General features: G+C 39.2%; 1 protein-coding gene across 2 annotated transcripts in view; it reads left to right on the forward strand.

Moving 5' to 3' along the window:
- The window catches only part of LOC136677501 (alpha-1,6-mannosylglycoprotein 6-beta-N-acetylglucosaminyltransferase A-like), a 247,051-nt gene that overhangs the window by 79,392 nt on the left and 148,475 nt on the right, over positions 1 to 19,184 (forward strand). For both annotated transcript variants that reach the window (XM_066655064.1, XM_066655063.1), the window contains one exon: positions 16,722 to 16,889. In XM_066655064.1, coding sequence (XP_066511161.1) covers positions 16,722 to 16,889 — 168 coding nt within the window. The remainder of the gene's footprint in view (positions 1 to 16,721; positions 16,890 to 19,184) is intronic.

The raw sequence follows: 19,184 nt of genomic DNA on the forward strand, positions 1-19,184 counted from the left end.
GCTTGTCGATATGATTTATTTTCGCTAAGATATTCCATATTTTCATGTTGAAAATGTGAATTGTGCCCCATAGTGGCTATTATGAAAATTATGTGCTTAGGAAGTGCTGCCATGGACATACCATGCAAGTCTCATGATGATAGGACCTTGTTAAGGTCATGAAACAGCTGCTGAAATTTGATTGGCTGATGGCGGCCATGTTTTTGCGAATATGTCATCGTCCTCATAGAATCTGATTCAGGACATCACCCACTACATGCATACCAATCGGCATGTCATATTATGCAAATTAGCTCAAAATTTAAGTAGGCGGAGCTTATGGGTTCTATTGGCTTTTTTGTAGGGTCTGACCTGAGGAACCAGGGAAAAACGGAATTTTGTCTCTACGCCACATGGGGTAAGAGATACAGGGAGCGATGCATTCCGCGCCGCTATAGTGCCACCATCAGGCTGATCGGGCTGATTCTTTGCGCCTGGGTAGCGGGAGGGTTTACTACCAGTTGACCAAACGACAAGTCTGTAGGACCTACGGTTTGGGCTGCCCATCGCGTTTCATCGCAGAAAAAGAAGAAGAAGAGGAAACGGACCAAAAACAATAGGGCTCCAGCACTTGCAGTATTTGATTAATAATTAATTATTTCATTCATTTTGTTGAGCTCCATGTTTGGGAGCCATTAAATAATATGTAGTGTTTTTACCTGTCCAATTTTAGCTTGGACAAGTAGGTCATGATGTTAGATGACTTAACATATTATATAGCAGAATTAGCTAGAATTAATTATTAATAATGAATTATGCTCATTGACCCACTGTAGGTTCTTGGCTCCGAAACTGAATCTGAACTAGAAGTAATAATTCTGTACAAGAAAAGTGCACACACAAACAACCAATGATTGTGTAGTGTAGTAACAGTATTTGAGTTGGTTATGTTTAATTGTGATTATCACTTATAATAATAATTATTATTATTATTACTGAATTAAATGACAAAAATATTAATAATTTATCAGAGATTGAAATACTGTCAATGCTAGGGATGAGTTCTCAGGATTTTCAGACTCTTAAGGAACAAACTCCACACACTGTATTATTTCAAATAATGGAAATACTTTATTAAAAGGAATGATAATAGGTTGATAAACATAGCACAATCATCAAAATCTCACGGAATCAGCGCAGGTGAAACCAGTTTGAATTTAATAATTGGCTAGGCTGTATGACTTGTGAATAATGTGTTGCTAAATGATTTAATTAGTGTATAAATTTATCAAGAGACTTAATGCGTCATCAGCTTCGGAGAATGAGGAATTTACTTGCTTACTCTTTGTCGCAACTCAACCACTCGATAGGTACAGCAGCGTGTTGAGGTGATTGTAGAGAGGCCCAGCCTGGCTCCTGCCGTTCTTTTCGTGGGAGTGTTGAGGCTGGGTCAGCGGGAGTTGACACTTACAAAGCAGGCCACTTCAGGCGCCCTCAGAGCAGTCAGTTGGAGGATTTCCTCTGGCTTGCTGTCCTGAGTGGGAGTCTCCTACAGAAGGAAGAGGCGTCAGAATAAAAATTCGCTGTTTTCCTCCTATCCTCAGAAGCGATGTGCTCCGAATTAATTAACTAATACTAATTTTATGATTTTCACTCAATTTCAGCGATGGCCCTTATTCTGGCCAAAATAAGTTTCACCTGCTTTGATCAGTCGTAAAAATTAAACTTGGATTGGGCTACAAACAACGAACACAAATGAAAAAAAAATTAATGACAATTAATCGACCGTTTACTCTTTTAGTTTCTGTATTGCAATGCTAACTGACACGAGGTGTCCCCTGCTAGATCGCATGAAGGCCTGTCTTCTTTAAAGAGTCTTTGGAAGAGTCAGCTTGTCAGCGTAGAGAGAAAACAAAGAGCGTAAGGGAGAGTGTAAAAATCGAGAGTGCAAGAAGAAGAAGAAGAAGAAGCGTAAGCGAGAAGAGGGCCTAATGGAACGCGACTCCCTTTTTCATAGGTGGCACCGTCATGCCCATTTGGGAGGTCTCTGTCCTCTGATTGGTTCCTGGGTTTGGGGAGTCCACGTGACCGTCTCCAGTTCCAGAGAAAGAAAAAGATCACATTTTCTGAGAGAGAGAGAGAGAGAGAGTATTATCAACTATTCTAGATGTTAGAGATTAATTCATCTTTCTAAATTGAGACAGGGATTTTTCCTCGTGATTATAACAGTAATTCACATCACTCGGGTAGTTAGTAACACATTGCATAATACATGCTTAGTTTCAGCAGAAACATATGCGTCCGATATCCTTTGTTAGAGGGACAGAGGGCGAAAAATGATTTAGCAAATGTCCACTTGGGGGCACTGTTGGTCCATGCTGTTTGTCTGGTTTGAACGCACGTTGTGAGGTCACCATCAGGCAGTCCTGGGCCATCTGTTGATTTTGGATAAGATAAGGGTCGCCAGTCCGACGGTGACGATAATAAACGCTGGGGTTCTTTAATCCCGGTCTCCAAGACTCTGATTGATCTTTTAGGCTTAATGGGGTCATAAAATTGGGGGTACCACTTACTGTTCAGAAGAAGAAGGGAGTCTTATTCATCTGGTCGTCATAAAGTTTGAAGAGGACCACTCACTGTCATCCTGGGGGTCACTGAAAAGTGTTCTGCTTAGCCTTCGCTATCAGATATAGGTGTGTGCGTGAGTTTGTGTGGGTGGGGGTGCATAGTCTTTCAGCACACACACACTCTGTGGAATGCAGGTCCCGTCTCCTCCTTTTTATAAACAGAATGGAGAGTCAGAGTCTTAATTTTTTATTTCTTGATCTGGATCCATACTCCACTACAATTGGTTTTATCACACAACTGTTTTTTAAGTGTAATATCAAATAATGAATATTGATTATACATTCATATAATGAAATGGATTACAGCGATACATGAGGGAACAGGGAGATTAATATATGAGGGAATTTCTCTATGATAATTACCATAAATTCTAAAAAGGCTATTGTTTATTCAGCAAGCATTCAGCACCAACCTCCTGAGCTATGAAGAAATGAAACCACATGACTTTACGTATTACTGGAGATAGCTGGGGGTGTGTCACTGATGCGCTGTGTTTTCCAGTGCAGCTTCCTGGAGCACTGCAGCCGCGGGCCTTGTAGCACTGCAGCTGCTGGCATTCCTTTTCTCCCCCTTTTCAGAGACACGGCGACCACTCCGTTGGAGCTGGTGGCGTTCTGAAGGTCTCTGTGGGAATTGTCCGTCATCGCTGATCTGTCACCTTGAGAGACACATCCATGCAGGTCTCTCCTGGGCCTCATCTCAGAAGGTCATTCTGTGGGTGCGTGGGGCCTTCTCCGTCGCTGGTCCGAAAGCTTTTGTCATCACTTTGAGGGTCAGAGGTCTGAGGTCTCCTTCATGCTCTGGGTGGCATTGAATTTTGCTGGAGTTAAACTATAGCTTTTTTTAACTATAGTTTTCTACTAGAGATAACATTAAAATAAAACTTCTGTTCTATCTGGACCACGCTTGAGGGGCCCAAGACTATTTAAGAAAGCCATGAGAGGCTGACGCCTGAGGGATGCCTGCAGAGCTGGAGAGCTCTCTGACTACCCTATCTGAGAAGCATTGCCTGCTCGAAGCAGGAGAGAGATGTTCTTCCTTGTTTTTTAGGAAAAGCCTGAGTCATTTCTCTCTCCATCCTGAGTTATTTCCAAAGGTGTGTAGTAACAAAATAATAAATAAATAAATAAATTTAAAAAAATAATAATAATAAAAAGGGAGTGAAGTGAAGAAAGGCAGAAGGGCCGTGTCATTTCGGGCCACTGGGATTTTTAACCAAAGTTTAGAAAACCCGACTTGAATACCTGATTGAGATTGAGGATTGGAGCATCTCTTGCTCCTGATTGACTTTTTCCTGTACCTTGGTAGTGACATCACATAAAATTTATGACACTTGAACAAGACAAAGACGATCCCTGTTGAATGAATATGTCAGGATTCTGAATCATATTTTTGCACTATAAACGATTATATGTTTTACATAATTATTAACCAAATAACACACAGAGGATGTGGCTACCTTGGTTCTACATAAATTCATATAAAAAGTGACTTTAAACACATGTAAATTAATTCCACCCATTTTGATTTTCCAAATGGAATTAATTTCACACGTTGGTACCCATATGTAACTTCAAACTGTTTTAAACCAGTGGGAATTAAGTTTTAATTCTATAATTTGAGAAGTTCTTAACTAAGCAGTTTTACACAGAGCATAAACTGATCCTTGGGAGTGTCTCCCAAAAGATTCCTCCCTTGACCCTGTGTTGTAAACTGTCCTTGAAAGAGCCTGTAGTTTCAGTTTTATGACCCTCTGACAGACCTTCGGGCACCAATTTGGGGCCAGTGCTTGCAGGAAAGCTTATCTCAAATTCCGATCTTGGCTTGTGTGGCTTGGAGATGTCTTTGAAAACTAAAGCCTGGGTATTAAAATCAAATCTCAGAAAGTCAAAATTCTTATTAGATATTAATACACATTCATCATATCACACTACAATAGTCACCTTTTGCTTTGATCATAGCTTTTAGCACACATCAATCAGCTTCATTAGGTTGTCACCTGGAATCTTTTTCAGTCAACAGCTGTGGCCTTGTCAAGAGTTAATTTGTAGAACTGCTTGCCACATTAGTGTGTTTGAGACCATAACTTGGGTTGTGCAGCGATAGGGACTGGTACACAGTTCTAGACAGTGAATAGCTCTATTCCAACAATGACTAATGAGATGATGTGTCCAATTTTTTGACTGTATTAAATACCAGAACACTTTCTATCAGGCTGACATACACATTTTCTGTGATTTGATTTTCAACCCTAGACTTCAATCTCCTGATTAAATATAATCTCTGACTGACTTTCTTACATGCACTGTCAACATGGTGTATAAATCCCAGCTGGAGTATTACCACATCATGATTTCCACAGATTGGTTACACAGTATAAGTGGTGGGAGAGTGTGTGTATGATGCTCCTTTATTTTTCCAAAGTTAATTAACAGAGCTGGATATGTGCCATTTGTTCTAAGATGGAGAATATTGCACCAAATTCAGTGTATATGTAGTGTTACCCCAGATGGAATAATGGAATATTGCTGTAAGGATTTGATGGCATTTAGCCACAACATTAGTGAAAAGTCTGTAACTGCTTATCCAATTCAGGGTTCCCGTGGGTCCAGAGCATACTTGGAATCAATGGGAGCAAGGCCAACTTAAGTCGGATGTTAAGTTCTGGTTCACGAACATAACTCTAACTCAATTGGAAACTATTGGATTGTGCTCAATCACTTCAGTTCCACTATTCATTGCTGGAGCTAACCTATAGATAGTTAATTATTAAGAACATTTTCCTTGCTAGACAATAATAGGTTTGAAGTTTTATACATATTTATTACAATAAGTAAAACTCTCACAACAACCACTGTACTACTGTAGACATTGGGATCCTTTTATTTGCCTTTGTGACCTGTGCGCACTTATTTATTTTTAATTTTAAAATAATAGATGGCAAGCAACTCATTATTTCAGACCTGTTGTTCTTTGCTTCTGTATAGGTGATACTGCTGGCACAAGTCCTTTTTGACCTGTAAATCAGTGCTTCTGAGACTACTGTGAATCACAGGTTAGAGCTGGCCTTGACTTTACACAGTTTATTCAACTCACAAAGGGCTTGAGAGTCCGTTAGAGAAATTAAAATATCATGTATCTGAGGAAAAAAAAGCAGAAGACTGTAAATAATTACGTAGTACATAATTACGTAGAAAAGGCCAACTTTACAGAATGCGCTCAAATGTTAAAGATGTGCTGAAAGACGAAATAGAATTCAAATGTCTTTTCAAATCATCTAACGAACTGGCATGAAATAATCACGTTCTAATGAAGGATCTGACAACAGTTTTTCTTGAGACTGTATTAAGATGCTTTATATTTTTGAACTGCAGAAAAAAAATAAAACAAGCAGCATTTTCTCTAAACACTGGCATCTGAAATGTTAGCACACAGCAATTATACTTCTTGACTTCTGTTCTCTGCTGCTTACTATGGTGTGTCCCACCCGTATCATGTAGACAATACTCATGGTCTTGTTTTCGGATTGGAACCCGAAGGAGAAAAAAACTGAATTAAAAGCATCCATGTTTAATATACCAATATTTATTCCTTAAATTTTAATGTTCCGCCTCTAGCCAAATATGAAAATGTTGTTAGCTTTCACTGTATAAATTCACAGCAAGTATTGGGATGAAAGGGATGAAATTTTTAATAGTGCCTAATGGAGGTTAACATATGTTACTTTGGTTCAAGGGTTATAAAAAAAAATTACAGAGGAAATAAGGAATAAAGGTGATCATTGACTCTGTCTCTCTTTCTCTCTGCATTTCATTGAAGCAGCAGGCCTGTCATAAATTGGCCTAAATGTCAAATTCTCCACACTAGAAGTGTTATCTAGAATTCCAACCTGGCCTTGGGGGGAGAAAAAGTGACCAGGCTAAATTCTGTATATTAAAGTCCCAAAAGGTCAAATTTTTATGAGAGAAATGATACCACATTCATCATACTTCACTACAATAGAGTTGCAATAAAATATAGATACAATATCGCAAATCACAATTTTGAGACCAAAATATAACAGTAATTTTACCACATAGCTAGCATTAATAAGGTTAATGAGTGTGTCTCTTCTAGAGCAACATGAGCCAGCACACTTTGGAGATTGAAAAGAAAAAGATCAGTCAGAGGGAGGATGAAAGAAAGACAGAAAAGCAGGGTGAAGAAAGATAGAAAAGGAAGCGGTGCTGTGAGCAGAGCAAAGCAGACAAGTTGAGCAGAGTGCAGAATGGCCCTGTACAAGATTTAGAGTTTTAAAAGCTTAAAATATCGATAGAAGTGAGCCTCACCCCATATCCCACTCGATTAACGATTATCTTGCACTATTGTTTACACTGCCTTGTACATCCATTATCCTACCTCCAAATCAGGTTATTGTCTTCAGTCAGTGTTCCATTGTCTCATGTATGTCTGTCAGTGAGCTGCTTGTATCGTATGTTCTGCACTTGTCTTCTGTTTGGTCATTTTCATATATTTATATACTTAGTTGAATTTAGTCTATTTTTGTTAAATGTTATTGCATCTTGGAGAGGAGAGTAACGTTATTTCAATCCTTTGTATGTCCTGTACATATGCAGAATTGACAATAAAACTGGACTTGACACTCTGTTCTATCTCAATATATTTTAATATATCGATATATCGCCCAGCCCTACATGCAAATTTACAATTTTCAAATTTATTTAACATCAACTTCTATCTCTAAATCAGTAGCTTAACATTATAAAACCAGATACAACATTAACATCAATGTTCAAAAATACAGAAAATTGACCTACTAATTAAACTGTACTTCAGTCTCTTACTTTTCAATCTGAGCAAAGGCAGGTGCAAGGGCATAAGGTGTGAATTTGATATTGTTGGGGGGACACTTAATATGAGAAATTCCAACATAATATGGAACATACTACAGAAACACATCTAAGGGTGTGTACACATTGCTTCTATATATGCATGTGTGTGTGTGTGTGTGTGTGTGTGTGTGTGTGTATACAGTGCTCAGCATAATTGAGTGCACCCCAACACATTTGTCAGAAAACCTACAAAATACTCTCACAAATGTGGGCCATCGATTGCAAACAAGATGTGTTCATTTGCACACACAAAAAAGTCACTTTCCTAACAAATTCCTTCAAGACCATGTTGCAAAAATGAGTACACCCCAATGAAAGTTTTAGGAGCAAAGCTAAAGTTTAAACTACAAAATTCTAATTAAAAGAATTTAACCACAGGTGAGTCAAATTATTCATTAAACAGGTCTTCTTCAACCCTTCCACAAGTTCATTGCAGTTAGCTAAAAAAGTAGAAAGTCAATCTGGGGTGACTGTTTCTCGTGATACAATAGGGCGTACCCTTCACAGGAATGGCATGCACTGGTGCTCACCATAAATGTATATATATATATATATATATGTGTATACCTCAAAATCTGCTTTAAAAAAAAAAAAAAAAAAAAGGTTTGTCAGATTAAGTCTTGTTTAGAGCCAGATGATACAGCCAATACGATAAAATTCTGAAATCAATATGAACAATAAAAAAACACAGAAAAACTGCCGAGAACTGAAAGCAACCTGATGTCACCATCAAACAATATTTTTAAACTAACTTCAAAATTTCAAAGATAACTTCAAAGAGTGCAGGGTACTGAGCAGAGTGCCCTCTCTAATGACCATCAGTCAGTGACAGATGTAAATAATATATACTGAAAAAATGAAAATGTGTAGAGAATCGTTATTAAAACATTTTATATTGCAATATACAGGGGTTGGACAACATAACTGAAACACCTGTCATTTTAGTGTGGGAGGTTTCATGGCTAAATTGGACCAGCCTGGTGGCCAATCTTCATTAATTGCACATTGCACCAGTAAGAGCAGAGTGTGAAGGTTCAATTAGCAGGGTAAGAGCACAGTTTTGCTCAAAATACTGCAATGCACACAACATTATGGGTGATATACCAGAGTTCAAAAGAAGACAAATTGTTGGTGCACATCTTGCTGGCGCAACTGTGACCAAGACAGCAAGTCTTTGTGATGTATCAAGGGCCACGGTATCCAGGGTAATGTCAGCATACCACCAAGAAGGACAAAACACATCCAACAGGATTAACTGTGGACGCAAGAGGAAGCTGTTTGAAAGGGATGTTCGGGTGCTAACCCGGATTGTATCCAAAAAACATAAAACCACAGCTGCCCAAATAACGGCAGAATTAAATATGCGCCTCAACTCTCCTGTTTCCACCAGAACTGTCCGTCGGGAGCTCCACAGTATCAACATACACGGCTGGGCTGCTATAGCCAAACCTTTGGTCACTCATGCCAATGCCAAACGTCGGTTTCAATGGTGCAAGGAGCGCAAATCACATTAAAGTGAAGTTGAACATCTCCCATGGCCTGCACAGTCACCAGATATAAATATTATTGAGGCACTTTGGGGTGTTTTGGAGGCGCGAGTCAGGAAACGTTTTCCTCCACCAGCATCACATAGTGACTTGGCCACTATCCTGCAAGAAGAATGGCTTAAAATCCCTCTGACCACTGTGCAGGACTTGTATATGTCATTCCCAAGATGAATTGACGCTGTATTGGCCGCAAAAGGAGGCCCTACACCATACTAATGAATTATTGTGGTCTAAAACCAGGTGTTTCAGTTTCATTGTCCAACCCCTATATATTGATATTGAATTATTGTCTAGCCCCAAGTCAGTTTATCATTCATCATCATCATCATTTTCTTCTCCGCTTCTCCATTTCAGGGTCGCGGTGAAGTCAGTTTATGTATTTTTTATTTTTTTTTTTTTTTGGGTAATTAATCCCTGAGTAAAGAACACAAACAAACTAATAAAATGGAGTATGAGAAGTGACAGAACCAGGACTAGGAGAAAGCGGAATGAGGCAAGAAATGGACAAAACAGAGGCAGGAAGGAACATGAAATGTGCCAAAAATGGCCTTAGGTTTGACCCAATGCACAGAGCTGAAAACAAAATTTGTTGTTTGGATTTCTTAGCCAATGTTTAAAAAATTCAATGTTGTGTCTTTTGTTTGTGTATTTTTGCTCTTTAAAGTGAGCTCAGACTTGACCCTGATGCACTCCATGTTCTGTAGATGGAAGGACTAGATATCTGTGCCATGGTTGAGACAACACAAACAAAACCTCTTTTTCTCTCTTTCTTCTTGAGTTTCTCAATAAAGGTTTTGGAACGATAAGTTACATGAGGTGTTGAGTGTTTTTTGTTCTTGTCATCTTGCATGAGAAGCTTTGAGGATGGCAGTATTTTATTTATTTATTCAATTTCATGCATTGCTCCTGGACTGTGGAATTTTCCTTCTGGATGTGTGTCTTATTCACTCTCTATTATAATAACATTCAACCTGATTTCCCTTCTCTCTCTGCTTGCACCAGCCACTGTCATTTTTTTTGTCTCTCGCCTAATATGAAAAGTTTATTTCTGTCCTGGGGTTTTCATACACATCTTGTGAAAGCAGCAGTGTCCTAATTGCTGTTTTTGTCCGTATGTGCTGAAACATAACAGGTGTTTTGATTAATCTCCTTCCAGCTCAGGAGCTGCCCTGACCCCTCACAGTTAGGATTAACTAGAAGCTAGTGTAATGTCAGGACTTGTTTGCAAATGAAAATATCCATTCTGAGATTGCATGGATGTGTGCTTTACGTGGGCAAAATTTTCAAGTAACTAAATTTGAGGTTGATTTGAGACAGGTGCCTGTGGGTTATTTGTACAACTCAAGCCATAAGTATCTTGAAAATGGAGCATGTAATTATCAACATAGAGATTAAAATATAAGTCACAATTAGACTGTTATTTTTTGTCTCCCATTAAATCTACCCACAGTAATTTAGAACCCCCCCCAAAAAAACAAACAAACAAACAAACAAACAAAACAATAATATTAATAATAAATATAGCCGCAAGCGACAATTCCCGGGGTCCAAGCTGGTATTTGCTGGTAGAAGAACAATGTGCTAGCATATGAGCTGTCCAGAGATAGTAGGGACTTTTGGGGAAGTTTGTGTAGTGTTTGTAAGGTGTTCCATGCTGTTCTGGCATCTCTTTGGAGGTGTAGCATGAGATGGAGGAGTAGCGGATGACAGAGACAGTATAGAGCACAGACGTCACTCTGGTTTCTCACCCTAATGTTCAGGACCCCAAACAGCAGATATGATGTGGAGTTGCTTGTACTCGAGTCTGTCATCAGTGGACAGAAGACACTCTCTGCTGGCAGTGTTTGGTTGTGGATTATTCTCTGTCCAGCAGTGATGCTGAGGGATTTAAAACTCCAACACCTGAGTCATACCTGCAGTATGGGTGTCCAGACCATTGAAGAGCAGGGTGAAAGAAAGAAATCTCTGCAGAGCTAGAGCGTAGCATATGACATTTCCTGATACAGGAGCCACACTATAAGATATATTTTGTAGTGCTTTAAAATGTGATCCTTGGTGCTCTGAATTGTAAGAAGAAGGGGTAGTAGATGAGTGGGTGAATTTCTGGTCTGTAGACCGGTGAACATGGGGCTTGTGTTACAGAGAAAGCACAGAGCACAGAACTGACTCTGGAATTTCACCCTGGATTCTGACCCAATGTTCAGGACCTCCACAAAGCATATATAATTTGGGTGGTGGATAATTCTCAGCACTGCAGTGCTGGAGAATTTAACACCTGTTTCCACTCACTGTCCACACCTTTAGATACACCTATTTTATTGGTCCACATTATAGATATAAGATCAGAGAAAGTAGCTCATACATTCTCAGCACTGTAGTGACACTGACATTGTGCTCTTATGAGTGGATCAGACAGAACAGTGCTGCTGGATAATTTTAAAAACCTGTGTCCACTCACTGTCTACACTGTTACACACACATCCTCTATTGGTCCACATTATAGATAAAAAAGGCTGAGACAGTAGGTCATACATTTTCAGCATATCTTCTTTGTAGGTGTCCTGACCATTGAAGAACATGTGGGAGCAATGAAAGTATGCAGAGCAAAAGGTGCACCCCTCTCTGTAATAGATCTACAAAGTGCTCCTTTGGACAGTGGAGCTGAAAACATTGACACTGAAACAAAAATAAGGAATCAGTCATGATATTATTGCTGATTTGTTTAGATCTGCTTTCAATTGTCTGTTTCCTCTGGCCCTCTCTGACTGGCAGGGGGGAGGGGAGGTGGAGAGGTGACAATTTGTGTGTGAGAAGGAAAGGGAGGGGCTGAGGGGGGATTCAGCAAAAAAGAGAAGACTCCAGGCAGATGAGTGGGAGGGGACATATATTTGAGCATAAACTAGTACTTGGATCAAAACCCGATATGGACATATGTGGTATCATGAGAATCTTAAGAACCTGAACTTTAATAATTATAAAAAAAAAATGAATGAACTTTCATTACTGTGTGATAGCAGGGTCTGCTTGAAAAGAGCAGTACAGCTTGTCTTCAAAACTTCACATTACTAACAGCTGAGAAATGCTTTAGCCATATGATATGAAAATGCACAAGCTTCTTTCCCATGGTCTTCGGAATATATCTGTCTCATCTTGCTGGTACTGCATCTCTAGGTGACAGTGTAATCAATTATGAACGTATGCAACCAGTTGTTGTGTAATTGTAGCGCCCCCTTTCTGTGCAATGCAGGCATATTTAGTAGACTACTTCAGAGTAATGACATACATACGTGCACCAAGTTTTGTTTGATTTAGGTGAAGTTTGTTGTAGTTATAGCTCAAAGAGTGCATGGAGCCCTGCCCATGCATATTTGTTAAATTACTGCCGCAACAGCGTGTCATAAATTCCAACTTTTGTGAATAATTATTGTCCTACAGTCTATACAGATTGCAAAAATACCAGTTGTTTATTGTTAAGACAAATTTCTCAATTTTCACATACCTGACTATTGTGGATAAACTATGCATTTTTTGACAATAGTTGCAATTACAAAGTTGTAAGACAATATGCAGAGTATGCAATAAAGCAAACTGCTTGTCAATATGTTTAGAATTCGCTGAGATATTCCATATTTGCTTGTTGAAAATTTGAATTGCGCCCCCTAGTGGCTATGGTTATGACATTTTTTTATGAGCTTAGGAAGTTCTGCCATGGACATTCCATGCAAGTCTCATGGGGATAGGACCTTCTTAAGGTCATTAAACAGCTGCTGAAATTTGATTAGCCAATGGCAGCCATGTTTTTTCGAATATGACATCATCGTCATAGAATGTCATTCAGGACATCACCCACTACATGCATACCAATCGGCATGTCAATCGGACAATCCTGTAAAGTGTAACAAATTTTTTGTTGTTATAGCGCCCCCTAGGCTTGCAGTTGCACAACCAAGTACTCATGTCTTCCAGACCTTATAGGGATCAAGCATGTGAAGTATCGTAACTTTCAAAGAAAGCGTTTGTGAGTTATAGCTGTATTTGTCTGATTTTTGGAACGCGAGCTCAACCCCTGTATTTGGGCGGAGTCTGGAAGCCGAGCAGTGATGAAATTCCAACTTTTTTTGAATAATTATTAAAGTTCAGGTTCTTAGGATTCTGCTGATACCACATATGTCCATATTGGGTACATTTCCAGAGACTAGTTCACGCTCAAAAATTTGTGCGATTTTGCATATTATGCAAATTAGCTCAAAATCTAAGTTATGGTAAATTGTTAGGCTAAAAAGTTAAAAAATGGTTCTCGGGCAGATAAGCTAGAGTGTGGTGACATCATGCACTCTAGCTGTCATCCATTCAAATGAATGGTGGGATTTTGTAGGAGGGATAGAAAGGGAAGGATGAGTGCAAGAGGTCCGGAAATGGACGTGACGGGTGAAATCTCGTGTCCGTAGCTTCAAAATTGACAGAGTTAGAGCACTTTGAAAATGAATTCCATAGAAATGACTGGGGAAAAACGGAGCAAGAAACGAGTGTAGCGGGCGAATGAGTGCGGGTATTGGAAAGCTGTATACAAGCCCACATCGTCGCTATAAGACGTCGATAGCAGCAGCAGGCTCAACATAATAAATGAATAAAATGATATTGTGAAGTAAGGGACGACAGACTATGAACTTAGAGTAAATATTCAAGATTTGAGAGTTTTATTTGTCACATATAGTTTGTAACGGGTACAAACATACAGTGAAACGAGAAGTGACTGTTCCTAAACTAACTATGCAAGTATTTAAGTTACAATTAGCCATTCAAACAGACTAAGGTTTGGGTGGTCAATGTCCTTAATAATCCATTTACCTGACGCTCTGCACCACCTGGAGTAAATATCCTGGAGTTTTTGTTGTGCAGTCCCGATGATGTTCTCAGAGAAGCGTATCACCTCTTTGAAGGTCCTTGTCCTGGGAGCTTCAATTTCCAAACCAGGCAGTGATGCTCCAGGAAAGAACAGACTTGATGCTGGCAGAAAAAAAAAAAGAGTTTCAGCAGTGCTGTGGATCTTGAATTTCTTCAGCCTCCTTAAATGGTACAAGATGCCATGCCTTCTTTAGCTGGGTAGAGATGTGTGTAGTCCATGTCAGGTCTTCAGAGATGTGGACACCAAGTTACCTGTAGCTAGTCGCTTTCTCAACCAGAGTGCCATTGATCTGGACTGGTGTGTCCAGAATCAAGAAGTCCTCCTCTTCTCTTTTCTGAAGTCTACAACCATCTCCTTAGTCTTGGACACATTCAGCTACAGGTTATTGACTTCACACCAAGAAGACAGTTGTTCCACCTCACTCAAGTAGGCCTTCTCACCATTGTTGGAGATTAGGCCAACCAATACTGTAGCATCCGCAAAATTTCACATTGGTGTTGGAGCTGCACAGTCATGGGTGTACAAGGGGTACAGAAGTGGGCTCGATATACAACCTTGAGGGGCCATGGTACTGAGGATTTTGGCGCTAGATGCGAAGTTTCCCATGTTAACCACTTGAGGTCTGTCAGACAGGAAGCTCTGTACCCGGGAACACAGTGAGTGGTTCAGCCCCAGATCTCGAGTTTCACGACCAGCCTGGAGGGAACAATTGTGTTGAATGCTGAACTGTAGTCAACAAGCAGTAGGCGTGCAGTAAAGTTAACATTACTAAGAATATAACTTATAACATCAGTTTCATGCGTTGTACACATAAGCAGCATTTAGCCAAACACTAAGTCCGCCATTACTGAGATATTAAGGGGAAAATGTTTTGTAAAATACACTTACCCATCTTCAAATGGATAAAATTTCTCTGATGTCAACTGAAAAAACATGGAGGGTAACTGAAGGGATGTGTAAGTCCTTAGTGATTTCTTGATATTCCATTGCTCAGCTGCAAAAAAAAAAACCTTGATGGACGCACAAAATCACCATTTACAGAAGAGATGCAGATGACAGACAAGTAAATCAACCAGTTAGACATGGCAAGAGGCAGATAAATCAGGACTTGTGTCAAAACACTTACAGAACTCGGCAAGTTTTTGTCCTAGAAACATAATAAACATACCCCCAGAAACCTTAGTGTCTACTTTTCAAATATATGGGACTCGCAACCCTTGATGGCCCACCTATTCATATTCATATGATAATAGCATGATAATACAGGCCCTCTTATTGGAGGATTATGACATGTGAAAATGCTCATTTTAGTCACACAAACAAATGCACATGCTGTGGAGCTCCAAGACGGCACTGTCACGCATGTCAGCTGCCTGAGGAGGAAAGCTTCATTTTGTGATTAGTAAGTGAAATATATTTGAGTCGTTTGGCACTGGTTAGCTTCAATGGTACACTAGTCCAGAATATTTTAGCGATGGAATTTGTGAAGCTGATAGTAAATGTTTTGCAAATGTGCATAAAGTTTCACAATGTGTTTTTTCACTATATAACAGCCCCCTTGGAAAATAGGTTTTTGGGAAGTCCATGTTTTGAGTTAATTTAAACAAAAAGCAGATGAATGACATACAGACTTCTGTCACTTTATAGTTGCTAGGTCTGTGCTGAATATTGGCATGTGTAGCTTTTTTGTAGTTTTGTGAAATTTGTTAAAATATCAAGGCATGTCAGATCACCTCAGATGCGGCTGAAAGGCCTCAGACTCTGGGGAGTTAAACTGGAGAGGCAGAGTTTTATGAACTTATGCTCTATTTGGTATTGTGTATTATATCTGCTTTACATCTGTAGAGTCTGTGTTTTTTGTCTTTTTTGTATGGTCTTATCTGCTCATTTGCCCATTTACAGCAGCGTTTCTCAAAATGTGGGGTATTACAGGTGGGGCGCAAGAAATCTAAAGAGACAAGCATTTCTTTATTAATGAGCCTGTCTTTTATTGCCTTTCAGTTTTGCCTAAAGCTTACACAGTATAAAGCACCCACTTACAATGGATTCATTAATAGCCCTTAAACAACAACAAAAAAAGAGCATTAGGTAGGACTGCAGAAAAACGTAGCTTGCCTGGAACCAAAATATGCTTTTATTTGCAAACTTTTAAGAATGTGCCACTGACATTAACACGTTTTGGCTGCAAGTCAGAACTGGTGGGTATTCTTTCAGCCTTCATTAATGCGCCTGTTCAAATATAAAGCTGCTCCAATCATAGAAGTTTACTAGACTTCAATTCACTGTCAGTGTCTGGTTTATAAAGATTTTACCAGCTCTGGGCTTGAGGTCAGTAACGGGAGCATAAAATGTATATATATGAGGGACTCATTTTCTCCTGTGTTTTTTGACTAAGGCAGGCCACAAAAACTGACTGCATGGTCTTATTTAAAAGCTTTTGTGTTGGTAAGCAGTCTTTATACACTAATAATTGCTATAAAATGTTCCAGAGTACATTTTAATGGTTTAAAAATTCTGGCAAATAAGAGAAAATGTATAAGGTCCTGAAAACCTCCAAATTGCTTGGTAGCTAGAGAGAGTTGATGTATGTTCAGGTGGCCACTATCAGGCTTTGACCTGTTGAATAAAGCCTTTTTTTTTTTTTTTGACTAATTTGAACCTAATGCGTATGCTCATAATCCCAGAAAAAGTATTTATGTGTTTTAATATTTGTTAGGCTCTTAAATAGATGTAACCTTAATCCAGTTCTTCTTGGTTCTGTGTTTGTAGATCTAAAGAAGACCCTGGCTGTGTTGCTAGACAACATTATGCTGAGGCTATCCAAGCTGGAGTCCAAAGTGGACAATATTATCTATAATGGCTCTGCCACTAACCTGACCAATGGCACCGCCACACCTGCCCCCAGTACAGCCAATGCAGAGAAGGTCAACATGGCAGGTAAAATTCTGATGCAATAGTACCTTAGAAGAAATTAAGATTATTACAGTGTTAGCCATTTGTATCTTATTATCTGAAAACTGTTTACATCAGCACTACATGCATTATTAGAGGAAAAAAGCTTTATTGATGATTTTTCCCCCCAAATACAAGTTAAATTAACAAGATCCTAAACTTATTCTACAATTTTTATTATTAATTAATACATACTTTGTAAAGTGCATTTGACTTAGTAAAAATATTTTAAGATTTTAGATACAATTTTAAGGAAAAATATTTATGGCATTTTGCATTTAATTCTGAAAGTGAAACTAAACTTTAAACAATGTATTAAAAATGAATTATTTGTGTATTATTAATTTTTTATTTTTATTTACAGTTTTTTTAGTATTTGTAAGATGATCTATGTTTTATTTACACTGAATTAACAGGGAACTTAAACTAAAGTTAATTTGCTTCTGTTATGAAGTTCTGTAGATGCCAAATAAAGGGTCATCCATATTAAACAATTGTGTACCTTTATATGTCATAAGAGGTAGTCTGTACTTGATTGATTTAAAGATTTATAATTAATTTTGACCTAGAGGACAATAACATTAATTTGCATAAATGTGTACTTTGGTACTGTAATACACCTTGTGGTATGACTTGGATCTTCAGTGATGTAACCGGGGTCATGGGGTGTTTCGGGTCTTACATCAGACACACGCAACAGGGTGACCCAACTGGGTGTGATCAGGCCCTGACTTGTCCAGCGCACTATGTCACGCAGCCCCCCTTCTCAACCAGAGACAACTTGAATCCTTTTCAGCAGCTTCCATGTTGTTCTTCATGGCTCTTTGCTGGTGCAGTCCGCAGATCCCTAGGACCCCAGGGCTTGATGTAAAGAATGACCTGCGAAGCCCCTACAGCCCACTTCAATTGGCTCGCAACTGGTTTTCCACCCATTCCTCTGACACTCAGCCACCAGGTCAGCATACTTGGCTTCCTTCCGTTCTTGAGCCTCCTTCATTTGAGCTTCCTCCATTCGACAGGCAGTTACCTCAAGTAGCACTACCTGCTTGGTTGCCCATCAAGACCATGTCTGGCCAAAGTGTTGTTGCTGCTGCAGTTATGTCGGGGAATCTCAACATTCTCCCAAGGTCAACCAGTAGTTCAATGTCCCTTGCTGTTCCAAGCAGGCGTAATATCAGATATAATATCAGTTACTTGTGTCACAAATATTGTACATGGAGAGATTTATATATATTTCTCAAAATTAAGAATAACTTAAAATCACTATATTGTGTGTTTTATCCCTTCATTTGTTACATGCTTTGTTCTAATGCAATATGTTGTAGTTTTGATTGAGTAGTTGTAGTAGCTGTGGCCTTGAGTTTAGAGAAGTGAGCTTGAGGCTGGAGGGTCGCCGGTTCAATTCCTGGGTCCTGCAAGGAAAAATTCATTCATGGCTGAAGTGCCCATAAGCAAGATACCTAACCCCCAAACTGCTCCCCGGGATCAGAGCAGTCCCCTGCTACAGTTGTGTGTATTCACTGCTCCTAGTGTTTGTGAAGAATTGCTCACATGTATGTGCTTGTGTTTTCACAACCACCACCCCCCGCCCAAAACACCCAAAAGAGAAGAGCAGAGCAGACTCTACATGCCTCTTTTATTGTAGCCATTGATTTGCCTTCCGTTTTAGAATGATTAACATTGCTGTGAGAAAACCACAACCCTGAGACCCCAGCCATGTATATGGTGAAGTATTTAGTTTGAATAAGGAGCCAGTTTAAATAGTCCATGTAAGTTTGTCTGATGTCTGTCTCTATCTTTGTTTACATTTACATGAACTGTTTACATTTCGGATTCTTAGAGCCTTGGTGCTATGAAGTGAACCTGCCCGCGTTTGCACTTGTTTTGATGGGAGCCAAGACTGCATCACTTTACAGAAGTGTTGTCTGTTTGAACTAGGACAGCACCAGAAACATAGATAAATTGACAGAGTCAGGAAAGTGTCTGGAAAAGAGCATTTTTCTGTTTTTTATTTTCTTGTTTTTAAACCTGCAAGTGTGTAACAAATTATGTCCATCTCTGCTGTGCCATAACTCTTTAGTCACTTGGCTCTTTCTTGAGCTTCTTTAGCTTTGTGTTTTTTGTTGAAGCTGGCAACAGATTCTTCACCTTGCAGGAATCTATATAATAAAAATACGCAGAACGGTTCAAAATTAGGTGCACTAATGGGAACCAAATCAGTTCCACGTTGGTGGAATAGGGTTGTCTATGTCTCTGATAACCCTTTTTGTGTTGTGTCTC

This window comes from Hoplias malabaricus, chromosome X2, assembly GCF_029633855.1.
Source record: "Hoplias malabaricus isolate fHopMal1 chromosome X2, fHopMal1.hap1, whole genome shotgun sequence".
NCBI classification, from domain to species: Eukaryota; Metazoa; Chordata; class Actinopteri; order Characiformes; family Erythrinidae; genus Hoplias; species Hoplias malabaricus.